Here is a 15938-nt window from a genome sequence, read left to right as displayed (position 1 = left end):
CCTCTCTCACAAAAACACAAAAGCACACACACACGCACACACACACACACACACACAAACACACACTCTCTCTCTCACACACACATATAATCTCTCTCTCTCTCTCTCTCTCTCTCTCTCTCCCCCCCCTCTTCCACTTATCTTTCTCTTGCATTGGATCATCCCCCAAGATGGTTTTTAAGCATGTGCAATTCTCCCCCCTCTTCCACTTATCTTTCTCTTGCATTGGATCATCCCTCAAGATGGTTTTTAATCAAGAAATTTGCCGGTATTGGCAGCAAGGAAATACGGGAAATAATTTAATTACTTAATGTGTCTAGTTAGAACGAATGGACTATTGTTGGGGGTGCTCCAATAACATACATCAATGGCTAGAGGAAGTGTATATAAGCGAATTGTACATCTCTCTCTCTCTCTCTCTCTCGCCCAACCTACAGTAGCCCAACCTACAACACAGTTGCACGCTAAACTACTAGCCTTTTCTACAATCCTTTTCTATTGGCTCAGCATGTATTGGCTATCAGTTAATTACTTGAAGGGAAAGGAGGGTGTAGCATATGTGTCTACATGCAAGGTTGCATGATGGCGATTGATTGACCTATAGTAGGGTGCACACTACCTCTTTTTCTTCAGGAAAATCTCTCCTTGCTTGCTCAAATCTACCTTCTTTCGTTCCTCCATTAATGTACTTAATGTACTTAATGTGTCTAGTTAGAACGAATGGACTATTGTTGGGTGCTCCAATAACATACAACAATGGCTAGAGGAAGTGTATATAAGCGAACTGTACATCTCTCTCTCTCTCTCTCTCTCTCTCTCGCCCAAAGTAGCCCAACCTAGAACACAGTTGCACGCTAAACTACCAGCCTTTTCTACAATCCTTTTCTATTGGCTCAGCATGTATTGGCTATCAGTTAATTACTTGAACGGAAAGGAGGGTGTAGCATATGTGTCTACATGCAAGGTTGCATGATGGCGATTGATTGACCTATAGTAGGGTGCACACTACCTCTTTTCCTTCAGGAAAATCTCTCCTTGCTTGCTCAAATCTACCTTCTTTCGTTCCTCCATTATCTTTATTTTCTTTCATCTCCTTTCCTTAGATATTCATGCCCTTTCACCTTCCCCCTGTTGAGATATCAAGCTCTACCGCCGATATATCTCCTGGATGACTATCATTTATGTCACCGCCTATGTTAGTTGTACTCGTGGTGTAGTTAGACTACCACGTATGTTTTTGGTTTGGGTTCACATATGAACCACGCATTCTAGGTTTGACATATAGGGTATTCCCCTCTTCTATTGTATTGTTGTTGTGTGCAAAAGTGAAGAAAGGCTTCACCCTCCAACCTTGTGTCCTCTCTCTTTTGTGTGTTGTGAAGAAAGCTGAACTTGAGTCTCCTATCTCTCTCCCTCATTCTTTACATGGTATCAGAGCCTTGTTCGTGGTAAGGAGCTCAAGAAAGCAAGCCAAGTTTGTGGTGTCCTGGTAAGAGGACCAGTGTTGCATTCCTATTTCGAGTTTGGGAGCAAATCTCTGCAGGTAGCACAGCCAGAAGTGCAGGAGTGCACTGTTTCAGATTGAGAGGCCCTTCGCAGTGTGGCGAGAGCGTAGTATTTTTCTGATTTGAGGCCGTTTCGGGGCCCGTTTTGAAGGCGCAAGTTCTTCGCCGGCACTCAGAAAAAGGCCCTGTTTTTCGCTGTGCGACCACTGCGCGGCTAGTCGGTGGAAAGGTGCCACGGAAATTGCATCGTATGCCTGTGTGCAGAGATATTGGGAATTGCAGATTCATGCCTGTTGCCTGTTGATGCAAAATCGTCACTAGGAAGTGACTGTGTGGTGAAATACCACTTTCGTCAGTGTTGCAGATCTGCCCCTGTGAGGCTTTTTGCAGAAGTTTTTCTATTTGCCCTTGTGAGGCATTTGCTGTGTTTACAGGTTGCTGTTGCAATTCGTGATTTGAAAAATGTCTGAGAATCTGTCTACCATTGTCAGTGAGAAGCTTGACAAGAACAACTTCCAAGCATGGAAGTTCAGGATGACAAACTTCCTTATGGGAAAGGGAGTTTGGGAGTACATCAGTGGTGAAACTGCAGAACCAGTTTTGGGTACTGCTCCCACTCCTGCTGAATTGAAGGCCTTTAAAGAATGGCATGAAAAAGCCAGAAAATGCCTGTATTGGCTATCTGTTAGCATTTCAGATTCTATGATTGTGCATATACAGGATCTAGAGACGCCTAAGGAGGCATGGGATACATTGGTGAAGCTGTATAGCACAAATACCAAAGCACGAAAGATGCAGCTAAAGCAGGAGTTGCACAATGTGCAAAGGAAAAATCTGAATATAAATGAGTATTCCTTGAAGGTGAAAGGCCTTGCAGATTCTCTTGCCTCCATTGGAGCACCTGTTGATGATGAGGACTTAGTGTCCGTGACCTTGAATGGTCTTGGGAAAGATTATGCACAGTTTCGGACATCCATTGGAGTCCGTGAAACATTTCCTAATTTTCAGGAACTTATTGCTCTCTTGCTGAGTGAAGAGCAAAGGAATGGTGGTTCAGCCACCTCAACTTCTCAAGAGACTGCTTTCTACTCGAATACAGGTAGAGGCAGAGGTAGAGGAAGAGGCCGTTTTGGTGGCCGTGCAGGAAATCAGAACCAACAGCAACAACAGGAAAACCAGTCCTATGGAGGGGGACGTGGTAGTTCTAGAGGCAGGGGGAGCCAAAGAGGCCGTGGTTCATGGCAAAGGAACCAGCAAGTAAATAGCAACACAGAATGCTATTATTGTGGAAAGCCTGGACACAAGGAGAATACATGCTATAAAAAGCAGAATGACATCAAAAGTGGGAAGTTGCAGCAAAGCAACTATGCATCATCAAGTGGGCATGGTGACGACAGAAATGAGCACCTTTTTGTGATGCAGCATATGGTTAACTCCATGTCAGGAGATGCTGCAGCTTGCAATGATGTTTGGTATGTTGATTCAGGTGCCTCTAACCACATGACCAGTCATGGTGAGTGGTTTCATGATGTTAGAAATTTGGATAAGCCAGGTTATGTTGAAACAGGTGATGATACTGCGCACCCAATTACGCAGGTTGGTAAAGTGCCATTGGCTATGTAGGATGGCAAAACGAAGTACTTGGCAGATGTACTTCATGTTCCAAAAATCACTAAGAACCTGGTTTCAGTAGGCCTGGTTGAGCAAGGTCTACAGGTTAGATTTAATCCTGAAGGATGCTTTGTTGAGGACTTGAAAAATAAGTGCCGCTTGGTTGCAAAAGGCAACAAAAATGGCAGAATGTTCACCTTGGATGTTGATATGCCTGAGGTGAAAGCAGCTATGTTTGCGCATGGGAGAGGTGTCATTGCAGATATTGAGATATGGCACAAGCGCATTGGGCACGTGAATATACAAAGGCTGAAATCTATGCAAACTAAAAACATTGTTGCAGGTTTGCCTAAATTCAGAGTTGAGGGAATGCAAAAGGTATGTGAAGCATGCCAAATGGGTAAGCAGGCCAGACATGCATTTCCCAAAAATGCTAAGGTGAGCAGAAGACCTTTGGAAGTGATCCATTCAGATGTTTGGACAACCAAAGCTGCTTCTATTGGTGGATGCCATTATTATGTGACGTTTATTGATGACTACACTAGGAAGGTGTGGATTTATTTTATGAAGCACAAAAGTGAAGTGTTCAGCCATTTCAAGGCTTTTAAGGCCATGGTTGAAAAAGAGAAAGGTGTGCATATTAAAGTGCTAAGATCTGATGGAGGGGGAGAGTACTTTTCAGAAGAATTTTGTGAATATCTGAAAGAACAGGGAATTCAAAGGAAGTACTCATGCAGGTCTACCCCTCAGCAGAATGGGGTTGCAGAAAGGAAGAACAGGCATATTGCAGAAGTAGGACGGGCGATCCTAAATGAGAAAAACATGCCTGATTATTTTTGGGCTGAAGCAGTAGCAACTGCTGTTTATATTATGAACAGAACCCCCACTGCAGCTGTCCATGGCATGACGCCTGAAGAAATGTAGACAGGCCAAAAACCAGATATTTCTCACTTGAAGGTATTTGGTTGCATAGCTTATGTTCATGTTCCTGATGAGAAGAGAACAAAGCTGGATCCAAAGGCAGAAAAATGCATCTTTATTGGATATGCTCTGCACCAGAAAGGGTATCGCTGTTATAACCCTTCCACCCGCAAAATGCAAGTGAGCAGAGATGTTGTTTTTGATGAAATGAGCAGTTGGTATGCACCAACTGTTATGGTAGGAGATGCAGATGCAGGAAATGGGAATGCTGCAATAAATGCAGAGCAGCAATCTCAAGCCTTGAGTGGACCCAGAGAGTCCTCTACTAGTGGATCTAATGCATGGACAAGGAGATTGAGATCTAGTGAATCGTCACATGGCAGTCCTGATAGTGTTGTGCAGGTATCACATAAGGGAAAAGAAAAAGTGGACCATGCTCCAGTGTTTGATGTGTCTGCTGGTTGCTCTCATGTTGATGGAGAGTCAAGCGGCTCTGAAATGAGCCTTGATGAGGAACTTGGGATTCCTTCTGTTGTTACACCTGGTGCAAGGAAAAGCAGGCATGATTTAAAGACTCCTACAACTGATCCAGTTGTACGGAGGTCCACTCGTATTAAGTATCCAGTTGACAGGCTGAGATATGATGGGTTGGATGCAAACCACACTTGGGATTTGATGCCTTTGCCTCATGATAAGAAGGCTATTGGCTGCAAGTGGGTTTACAAAGTAAAGCACAATGCTGATGGGTCTATTAGCAGGTACAAGGCAAGATTGGTTGCCAAAGGTTTTGCGCAGACATATGGAATTGACTATGAGGAAACTTTCAGCCCAGTTGCAAGGATGGCAACCGTGAGAGTAGTAATTGCTATGGCTGCTGCAAAGGGATGGTCTTTGCATCAGATGGATGTGAAAAATGCCTTCTTGCATGGTGATTTACAGGAAGAGGTTTATATGATGCAGCCGGAAGGTTATGAGGATAATTCACATCCCGATTTTGTATGCAGGTTGCGCAAAGCCTTGTATGGCTTAAAACAAGCGCCGAGGGCATGGTCAGACAAGATAGGGCAATATCTTGTCACTATTGGATTTCAGATTTCCAATTCAGATTTTTCACTTTATGTCAAAAGGACAAACAGAGGGATTGTGCTTATAGTCATCTATGTTGATGACTTGATTATAACAGATAATAGTGATGCAGACATTAATGAAGTGAAGCTGCTGTTGAAGCAGAAATTTGAGATGAAGGATTTGGGAGAGCTGCGTTACTTCTTGGGCATTGAGGTTATTAGATCCCCGAGTGGGATATGGCTGTTGCAAAGGCAATACGGTTTGGACATGCTGTCCAAATATGGGATGACAGGCTGTAAGCCTATTTCTGTTCCATTGGAGCAGAATGTGAAGCTCAATGCAGAGTCAGGTGAGCTTCTTGAAGATATTACTATGTACAGGCGCATAGTAGGTAGCTTGATTTACATGACTATAACCAGACCAGATTTGAGCTATGCTGTGGGGCTGGTGAGTCAATTTATGCAGGCACCGAGGAAGCCACATTTGGATGCGGCTAGGCGCATACTACGGTATGTGAAGTCCACATTGCATTATGGACTGTTTTATGAAGCTGGGTGTGCATTACAGCTACATGGATACACAGATGCTGATTGGGCTGGTAGTGTCTTAGACAGGAGATCTACTAGTGGTTTTATGTTTTCCCTTGGGAGTGGTGCCATCAGTTGGAGCAGTAAGAAGCAGCCAACAGTTGCCTTGTCGAGCACAGAGGCTGAGTACAGGGGTGCAGCAATGGCTGCATGTAAGGTAGCTTGGTTACGGAAGCTACTTGCAGATATGGGACAGTCAATTCATGCAGCAGTTGTCATTCATTGTGACAACATTAGCAGCATCATGCTTGCTAATAATCCAGTTTATCATGCTAGAACGAAGCACATTGAGGTGCATTATCACTTTGTGAGAGAGAAGGTTCTAGCTGGTGAGATATATCTTGTCTATGTCAGCACTGAGGAGCAGGTGGCTGATATTTTTACGAAGGCATTGGGTACCGAGAAGCTTCGCAGATTTAGGAGCTTGCTTGGTGTACATGAGATGGATTTGAGCTTGAGGGGGAGTGTTGAGATATCAAGCTCTACCGCCGATATATCTCCTGGATGACTATCATTTATGTCACCGCCTATGTTAGTTGTACTCGTGGTGTAGTTATACTACCACGTATGTTTTTGGTTTGGGTTCACATATGAACCACGCATTCTAGGTTTGACATATAGGGTATTCCCCTCTTCTATTGTATTGTTGTTGTGTGCAAAAGTGAAGAAAGGCTTCACCCTCCAACCTTGTGTCCTCTCTCTTTTGTGTGTTGTGAAGAAAGCTGGACTTGAGTCTCCTATCTCTCTCCCTCATTCTTTACACCCCCTAGCATCGATCAACCCCTACACCTCTCTTTCTCACTCTCTCTCTCAAAACCACATACAAAAATTCTATAAACCTCCCCCCCCCCCCTCTCTCTCTCTCTCCCTCTCTCACAAAAACACAAAAGCACACACACACGCACACACACACACACACACACAAACACACACTCTCTCTCTCACACACACATATAATCTCTCTCTCTCTCTCTCTCTCTCTCTCTCTCTCTCTCTCCCCCCTCTTCCACTTATCTTTCTCTTGCATTGGATCATCCCTCAAGATGGTTTTTAAGCATGTGCAATTCTCCCCCCTCTTCCACTTATCTTTCTCTTGCATTGGATCATCCCTCAAGATGGTTTTTAATCAAGAAATTCGCCGGTATTGGCAGCAAGGAAATACGGGAAATAATTTAATGTACTTAATGTGTCTAGTTAGAACGAATGGACTAATGTTGGGTGCTCCAATAACATACAGCAATGGCTAGAGGAAGTGAATTGTATGACTATATGTGATATAAGGTAGACTGATACAGTTAATTACTTGAAGGGAAAGGAGGGTGTAGCATATGTGTCTACATGCAAGGTCATATGATAATGTCGTTAGTCCATATTTGGTTTAATCCATATTCTTTTGTTTTCGGCGCATGTAATGAAATAGTCATTGAACTGAATCACACTCCCTCACCTTTATGTCTGCACTCTGCATGCCTTTGCCCCCTCGAGATTTGCATTCGGGTCCTCACACACACACCGTCTCGCTCTCTCTCTCTGACCTTGCTCACACACACACCGTCTCGCTCTCTCTCTCTTTTGTTTTCGGCGCATGCAATGAAATAGTGATTCATTTTTGTTATGTGCTGGAGGAGCATGGGATGAGGCAAGGAAGGGAAGGCAATAGATAGAAGATAGATGCTCAAGGGCACTCGTATAACTGTACATCTCTCTCTCTCTCTCTCTCTCTCTCTCTCTCTCTGTCTCATACAAATACGTAATGACATACACCCCCACGTATAAATTAAGCTAATGCCTTACACCTTTATCCCCCCTCCCCATTTCCTTTATATTTGATTTAATCCATATTCTTTTATTTTCGGCGCATGCAATGAAATAGTCGTTGAACTGAATCACACTCCCTCACCTTTATGTCTGCACTTTGCATGCCTTTGCCCCCTCGAGATTTGCACTTGATTTGTGTTGTGGTTAGAGAGAGAGTTTCAATCGAAGGATCCACGGAATTCATCTATCTTCTATCTTCCATCTTCTATCTTCTATCTTCTATCTATTCTATTAAGGAGGGAGGATGGAGATCTCTGACCTTGCTGGGCTCCCTTTGCTGCAGACCGTAGTAGCAAGCTGCAAAGGCAAGGAGTAGGCAGAGGGTAGGGCACTGAGAGAAGGAGGGTGGTGGAGCTGAAGGAGACGAAGGGTGGTGGAGGGTGGTGGAGGTGCAGGAGATGGAGCTCGAGCAACGGAGGGTGGTGGAGCTGCAGGAGACGAAGGGTGGTGGAGGGTGGTAGAGGTACAAGAGATGGAGGAGCTGCAGGAGGCTGATGCGCTGATTTCTGGGTTTACTGCGGGTGATTTCTGGGTTTACTCCTTTCAGGCCAGCGCTTTTGGGAGCTCGTAGTGGCTGCTTCTGTCGATGATGCTTTGTCTTCCACCAGGCTGCTTTACAGAGCTGAAGGTCAAGCGATGAGAGCTACAGGAGACGGAGGAGCTGCAAGAGACGGAGGTCCAACGATGGCGATGGCGACGGCGACGGCGAAGCGTAGGGTGGCGTCGAAGGAGTGAGCTGGAGGAGACGAAGCAGGAGGTTGAGCGACGGCGAGACGGCCAGTTCCTTCATCCTCTTTGTCATCTTCGAGGGACGTCGACGACGGCGATTCAATGCGACGGCGGGCGATGAAGGTGATGAAGATTCAATGCGACGACGGGCGATGAAGGTGATGAAGGTGCTGAAGGTCCATCCTCCCTCCTCCTCCCCCTCCTCCCGCCACGTGCCTCTCCCTCCTCCCTCCTCCCTCCTTAATAGAATAGATAGATGATGACAACGATTGAAGAAGATTGAACGATTGACGATCTGCATTCAACAAACCTGCATGCGATTCAAACCTGCAAAATGGTTTCTTGCTGTGATCTATGCATTCTCCTGCTGATGTGCTGCAAAGCTGCTCCATCCAATTCGACCCTGCTTCCTCCTTTTTTGGACGCTGATTCTCCTGCTGTTGTGCTGCAAAGTTGTTCCAACCAGTTCGACCATGCTTCCTCCTGCTTCTCTCTTATCCAGTATGATGCTCTTGCTCATTCAACTTTATCACTCCACTCAAGTAATCCCGTGCATACAGTTCTTCGTAATCCCGTGCGAGCTTTTGGCTTCTACTCAAGTAGGAAAGTCACGTTGCTGATTGAGCCTAGCAACATTCGAAGGAGAAAAGGTAGCTCCTGGAAGTTTTGTAAAGCAGTTTCTCATGGTTTTGTACCTCAACCCAAAAGTAAAGCCTAGAAATCTGATAGTTTGCCAAGCAGACAGCTTTCGAGAACGAAAGGTTCTGGAGAAGAAAACACAGACACTTCATCCGGTGATTTATCTGATACAAATGCACCCAATTTGTTTGTGGGTTTGGATTCGCAACCCAATAGCAGGAAGGAAACTTCCAATAGCTTTGAGGAACGCTTGGCAGCAATAAAGAGGTCTGCAAAAGCAACCAAGAGGGCGGAAGAAGAGAAGATGTATGGACCGATAGATTATGATGCTCCCGCGTCTCAAAACCGAATGCGAAAGAAGGCGTTAATCTCCCTGTGAAAGTTGGGATAGGCGTTGCAGTAGTTGTTTTTGGTGTTGTTTTTGCGTTTGGGGACCTTTTTCCATCCGAAGAGGTGGTGCAATGGGAAAATGAGCACAAAAGAGTTAGGCAAGGTGAAGGAACGGCTGCAAGGTTATTAAGCGATTTTGAAAATTCATCCCGATGATTTAAATGCTTTGGAGGAAGCAGCAGTCACAGGCAACTCCAGCAAATGTGGAGTCCCTCCGATTGACGGGGTGAATTACAAAATGCTCTTGGAAAGTATGAGCAAGCTGCTACTATTTATCAGAGGGCTTTAACGGTCTCTCGAAAGGACATCACACTCCAGCAAGGGTCATATCAGCTCAGAGGTAGAATCCCTTTTCCAAATGCGGTATGCATCAAATCCCTTTTCCAAATGCGGTATGCATCAGAAGGAGCAATGCATCTGATGAAGGGGATGACAGAACTTTCGAAGAGGAAAGTAAGCTCCATGTAGAAACCCCTCATACATTGAATAGTAGCTATGACTCTGAGCATATCAGCTCACCAACCCACCCCAAGGCGTAGCTGCAACTAGACGTGCGCCCTCGCACTTGGATTAATTTGGCTGAGACATGCAGTTCAACATGAAAATGTGATTTAGGCTACTCTATCAAGCGTTTGAAAAGTAAGAGACGTCATCTAGACACCCATTTAAACATCATGTAAAAGAGATCAAATTTTTGAGAAGATATTGGGTGAGAGTTACCCCAAAACGCATGCAGATTTGAATAGAGAAGTTTCTGACGTCAAATTTCAACGCCGAGACCCAACAAATTGTGACGCCTCCTCACTTTGAACAATTCGATAATCTCAAAGGCGAGATTGAGAGGTAAGAAAGTGATGCTCAAGTAGGCAGCATGTAAACATTGTTCAATCATGCAAATAGTTTGCTTTTGGCCGGATTCCTCAACCCAAAAATTAGTGCATGAATGGAAAGAGCTTCTCATCTTGCATATAACCCAGTAACTACATCATGTGGCTGCCCCTGATGCTCAAGTACAAGAAAAATTCTAGCTATTTAAGCAATTTTTACAAGTGGTGTTTGGTTGTCTACCATAAATAATTTCGCTCATGAAGGAAAGCTACGGGGGGTTGTCAGACCTCATTCTTAAAAGAAAAGAGAGTTATTTGGTTGAACTTATAAATATTTAATCTCTTCCTCTTTTGGCAATATTGCAATTAAATTTGCATGTTCTTCATAGTATAATGAATGATGTGCTGATTGTAATGTGCATCCAGGAAAAACTTATTGAATAACACTAGCTCGATTGAATATTCTCAGCACAATCGAACACACAATATTACCAGGTAAGCTTCTTTGAATAATAGTATGCATCATATGATCAAGTCTAAATTTTTTGCAACATATGGAAAAATAACATTGATTTTTCATGCATAATCTTTAACCTATTAACCACGGATACCAAAAAAAAAAAGGAGAGGACATGTGGCAGCTTGGAGGAGGCTTAGAGGGGGGAGGAGGTGGAAAGACAAGAGGCAGCTTTAGGGGCAAGGAGGAGATAGAAGGTCAATGGAATGAAGGAGATGGAAGGTCACCTTCGGGAGGAAGGAGGAGATGGAAGGTTAATGGAATGAAAGGAGGAGATGGAAGGTCTCAGAGCCATGGGTTAAAACTTAGCCAAAATTTAAGAATCAAACATCCACCTTCAGATGGAGAGTGGTTGAGGATGGTCATGCATCTTTGCTTGTGCAAAGCACGGGTTCAGTACTCGTAGACACTTATTTCTTTACACACACACACACACACACACACATGTATACTTCCCCAACTATAAATTATTCTTTTATGTACCCTCCGTGTGAAATCTCCCATTTACACTCTCTTTTTAACCACCACACACCAAGCCCACTAATTGTCCCATACCTCCTCTAATCCCTTCTCAACCCCATGCACTTATTCGTTCCTTACTCCACTTGTGACTTAAACTTCACTTGTGGCTTAAACTTTTTTTAATTAGCTAAGAATCCATCTGGTTGTCTATATTCCTAGGTAAAGCAATAACAAGCCAGGGATAACAGGCATTACCTATCTACCCAAATCTAACTGTGATGTTCTAACACCTAGTTTGTTTGGATGGTGGCAGGTAAGTGGACCGTGACCTCAGAACCTGGACTACTTGAGGATTCGACATCTTTTTTCAATATTATGTTTGTCAAACTCAATATTATTAAAAATTCTTTTTCATTAAAAATTTTGCAAACTCTAGTTGTTGCATTTTTCAACTTAGATATCTCAAATATTTTTTCCTTATATATTTCTCTTTTTGTACTTTTTATCCAATTAATGGAATTAATTGTATGGCTCAATTATTAATGGGACTTTTTAATGTACATACACATAGACACACACCGGATGCATCAATTTTACGAGCAAAAACCTATGAGAAGGTTTATCTGAGCATGTTTTTTAAGAGATTTAAAAAATTGTATGTCTTAAGGAAACATGGTTTTTACACTTTTATTTTCACTAGAACTAGATCCCTTTATCATAAAAATATATAGACTAGTCACTCATTCATTTTAACATAACATAAATTTTCTTATTCGTAGACTAAAAATATACAAACTAATCACTCATTCATTTTAACATAATATAAATTTTCTTATTCATAGACATCCCTTTCTACCCCTGCTATTACCTTAAAAGAGTATTGAAAAATAATTCCTTTAAGAAACATCCCTCATAATCACTCTTAATATAAGAATATTATACATATATAATTACATATTAAACACATTTATATCATATGACAAGAGCTTACTAGTGTTTTTATAGCATAAATAGAGCATAAATAACAAGATATTTATGGATTTGTTTCTAAATAAGTTTAAATTACTAGAAATAAGTATTAGCTTGGGCCTATATATCACTCTCATAAAATACATGTAGTATTTAATACTATAGATGCAAGATTTTTCAACATGTAACCCCATATATGTCCTCAATCCCCTTGGAAATGTCCTCTTGATGGACCCAAGTGAGCTTCCTACAACACGATAGCTTGCTTGTGTGGCAAAACCCATTGACAAAAACTCCATCTGTTTGCTTGTGCGTATGTTTATCCCAAGGCATTTTTTTAGGAAATGTGCCCTTAGATAAATAATCCATCAACTTGGCATATTCTTTCTCACAATAGTCTACTGCAGATAGTTTAGCATCTAGCAGTTCCATATCAACTCCTTGTGTATCATTGGGTTCTAGTAACCTAGATAAACAATCAGCTGCCAGATGGCTCTTGACCAATTTATGAATTCTTTTGACATTGAACCCTTGAAGCAGAAGCATCCAACAAACAAGTCATCCTTGAATGACAGTCTTGTTGATAAGATAAAGCAAGGCTTGATGGTCCACATAGGACACAAAATGATTACCAAGTAAATTTTGCCTTAAATTTTGCACACTGAATACCATCCCCAAATCTTCTTGCTCGATAATGCTATAATTGGATTTGGTAGGTGTTAGTATAACCAGCTAGCATAATATATGGGATAGTCCAATTGACCATCTGACTATGCCAGAATGATGCCTAAGGCATAGCTAGAAGCATCCACATGGACATGGAAGATGACATCCCATTTTGGTTTCTTGAGAATAGGAGAAGCTATTTCTTAGTTCTCTAACTCATGGAGAACTATAGTTAGTTTAGCATTCCATTCAAAATTAGCATCTTTCTTTGTCAACTCATACAAAGGCACTAAAATCCTGGCAAAGTCTTTGATGAACCTTTGATAGAATCTAATAAACGTCATAAAAGAATGCACTAGAGTTAGATTTTGAGGCTCAGGCATCTGTTGTACAGCTTTAATTTTACCTGGCTCAGTCCTTATGCCATCCTTGGAAATAACATGGCTGAGTAGTATCCCGATTCAAACACAAAATACACTCTTAGTTGGATTCAATGAGATACCCACTTGTCTACATCTCAAAAAAACCTTCTCCAAGTATCCATGATTATCTATATCTGAGGAATAGACATAGAAGCCATTTACATAAATGGCAATGAACTTGGTAACATAATCTCAGAAAGTTTCAACCATAAACTTTTAAAAGGTTGATGGGGCATTTCTCAATCCATAAGGCATAACTTTGGTTGCATAAGTGCCCCATTCTATAATAAAGGCAGTCTTAGATTGATCTTCTGCAACCACTATGATCTTGTTATAACCACTGTAACCATCTCATGTCCTGCAACTTGATCCAAATTTCCATCAGTATTGGGTATAGGAAATAAATTAGGAACTGTCTGAGCATTCAACTTCCTATAGTCCACACAAACTCAGAGTTTGCCATTTTTCTTAGGAACAACCACAATAGGTCAGAGCCACTCACTACAATCAATGGCATAGATGAATCCAACATGTAGGAGTTGATCCAACTTGACTTTTACCTGTTTGGCATAGTTAAGATTCATTCAGTACCTTTGTGTCAAGTTGGCTTAGCATCTCCCACTAAAGCCATATTTTGTTTAAACAACTTAGGAGGATCTCGCATTAAACCTATATAACTCCATGCAAACACATCCTTGTATCTGACAAATATATTTCCTATCATTCCGAAATGCTTGAAAGAAAGATTGGCACTTACTACTACCATAGCAGGGTGACCTTGTGTTTTGAGGTTTAGTTCTTGTGTTGGCTCTAAAGCCAATTGTTCACTACCAAGTCGAGTGATAGTCATTGGTACCTCAGCAATCTCTCTTTCTCCTTCAATATACTCAGTAAAGTTACTCAAAAAAAAAAAATCTTCTTGGCAATTCGCTCATCCTTCAACTTCTGTTTGATGTTTGCAGCCACGTGGAAAATGTCTATCTCACCTATAGGTAGGATATGCAACTCCATCAACTGTGACTCAACATTCTGAGGAAATAGATCTATGACTTCCAAATTCTTTGGTCGACAACAAATTGAGACCTTCTAGGGTTGGTCGGTATACATATATCTTGACTATCTATCTTGATGATCATGTCTTCTGTACCCTAATCATGGAGTACCTTTGCACTCTTTCACCAATGTCTTCCCAATATGATTGGATTGGTATGCTATTCCATAGAAATCACAATGAAACTAATGGTATAATAGATGCCGCCTATAGAAATGACCATATCCTACAAATACCTTTGGGGTCAAGTACTGGTCATTGATCTGCCACATGCATTCAAAAAGGTGGCTTATATGACTTGAAATTCAACCTCAATGCAATCTCTTCAAAGATTATATTCACTCCTAAACCCTTGTCCACTATTACACCTAGTATAGTTTTGTTTCCTAACCTTGATGGTCATTATTTACTGGAACTTCTTCATCAACTACCGAAGTATTAATCACAAGTTTAGCAGCTAAGGATTGTACTTCTTTTGGTTGCTTGGATGACTCTCTAATCTATTGAGCAAAGAAGTCATGACTATATGGAGCTATTTGCATTAACTCAGCAAATGTTAAACTGGCCTGCATATTCTTAAATGTTTCCTATGCTCGGGCTAGCATTGTGCTAGTTTCCTATGAAATGCTTGATTATGCTTCTTTGGCCTTAGATTTTGAGGATTCCTCTCTCTTAATGAGATAGAATGCTGAGTTTGCTAAATAATTTCTATTGTTGGAGCTTTTCCCTTCCCTTGCAATTTTGGCTGCCAATTACTTTTGTGCTTTCCAATTGATGTCTTTACTTGAAGCATCCGTATCTTAATTGGTCATCACTAATCCTCTCAATCGAGTGACAACTTGAGCATCAACTATATCTAGCAGCTCAACTACAACTGCTCGGCATTCTAGATCCACTTCTTTACTTTCCATATTATTCTTAAGGAACTTCAAGTGTTTTCCCAAATTAGACAATTAGAATGCAAATGATTTTCTCCACAACACAAGGACTTGATCTTAGATGAATTGGTCTTCTTCTTACCATTCTTTCCTTTGTCCTTTTACTCAAGATGCGATGGTTTGCCACTTGGTGGTTGCACATCAGTTGCCACTTGGTTTGCTGACACTTGGTGATTTGTACCATTGAACCAACAATCTGATTCATCATGCCCAAACTTGGTATAGGTATTACAATTCTTAGTATTGCATTCCTCTTCCACATGTCTTGAGTGCTATAAACCCCGCATGTGTAGACAAGAAGAAGATATTTTTCTCATCTTCGGACAAGTCTTGGAAAATTATGCACAGAGTTTTGGTCCCTATGGAATGTTTCCATTTGATTGTTGGATGAGCGGATATGATCCTGATTTGGATTTGCTTCCATTGGATAAGCACTCATCCGTTGAGGTGATCTTCTACTTGTAGAGCGGCCACAAGCTCTTGGTATACCACCGTTGTGCATTGTAGTGGGACGTCATTGGTGTTTTCTTCCATTGCCTCATTGTTGTGCACTAGCAATTGGAGTTCAAGCTTGGAGATGATTATCTTTTGGGATCGCATCTCATCCATTTTATCTTTATATTTCTGGTAGATAGATGTATATGCATCCTTAAGCTTTCTCATTTGCAAGGTGACCTGCGCTTGTTGAGGAATATCTTCAGTGGTATTAGACCATTGGTCCAAGACTTGTGCTTATGAAGTGCTGGCCTCTTTAGTGGTAGAAAGTTGGTCCTTCAAGATTCTGCAGTCCTTTGTAAGCTCTTCTATGCTGAACATGT

General features: G+C 41.8%; 1 protein-coding gene across 1 annotated transcript in view; it reads left to right on the top strand.

Annotated features, from left to right (window-relative positions):
• LOC147890113 (tetraspanin-8-like) overlaps window positions 1-8245 on the top strand; it is a 32390-nt gene extending 24145 nt beyond the window's left edge. The window contains exon 4 of the mRNA XM_087390211.1: window positions 8058-8245. Within this exon, the coding sequence (XP_087246337.1) occupies window positions 8058-8245 (188 nt within the window). The remainder of the gene's footprint in view (window positions 1-8057) is intronic.
• Window positions 8246-15938: the final 7693 nt, after the last annotated feature.

Source organism: Dipteris shenzhenensis, chromosome 19, assembly GCF_047967505.1.
Source record: "Dipteris shenzhenensis isolate YYH24624 ecotype China chromosome 19, Dip_SZ_1.0, whole genome shotgun sequence".
In the NCBI taxonomy this organism is placed as follows: domain Eukaryota; kingdom Viridiplantae; phylum Streptophyta; class Polypodiopsida; order Gleicheniales; family Dipteridaceae; genus Dipteris; species Dipteris shenzhenensis.
This window is presented reverse-complemented; position numbering and strand designations above follow the sequence as displayed.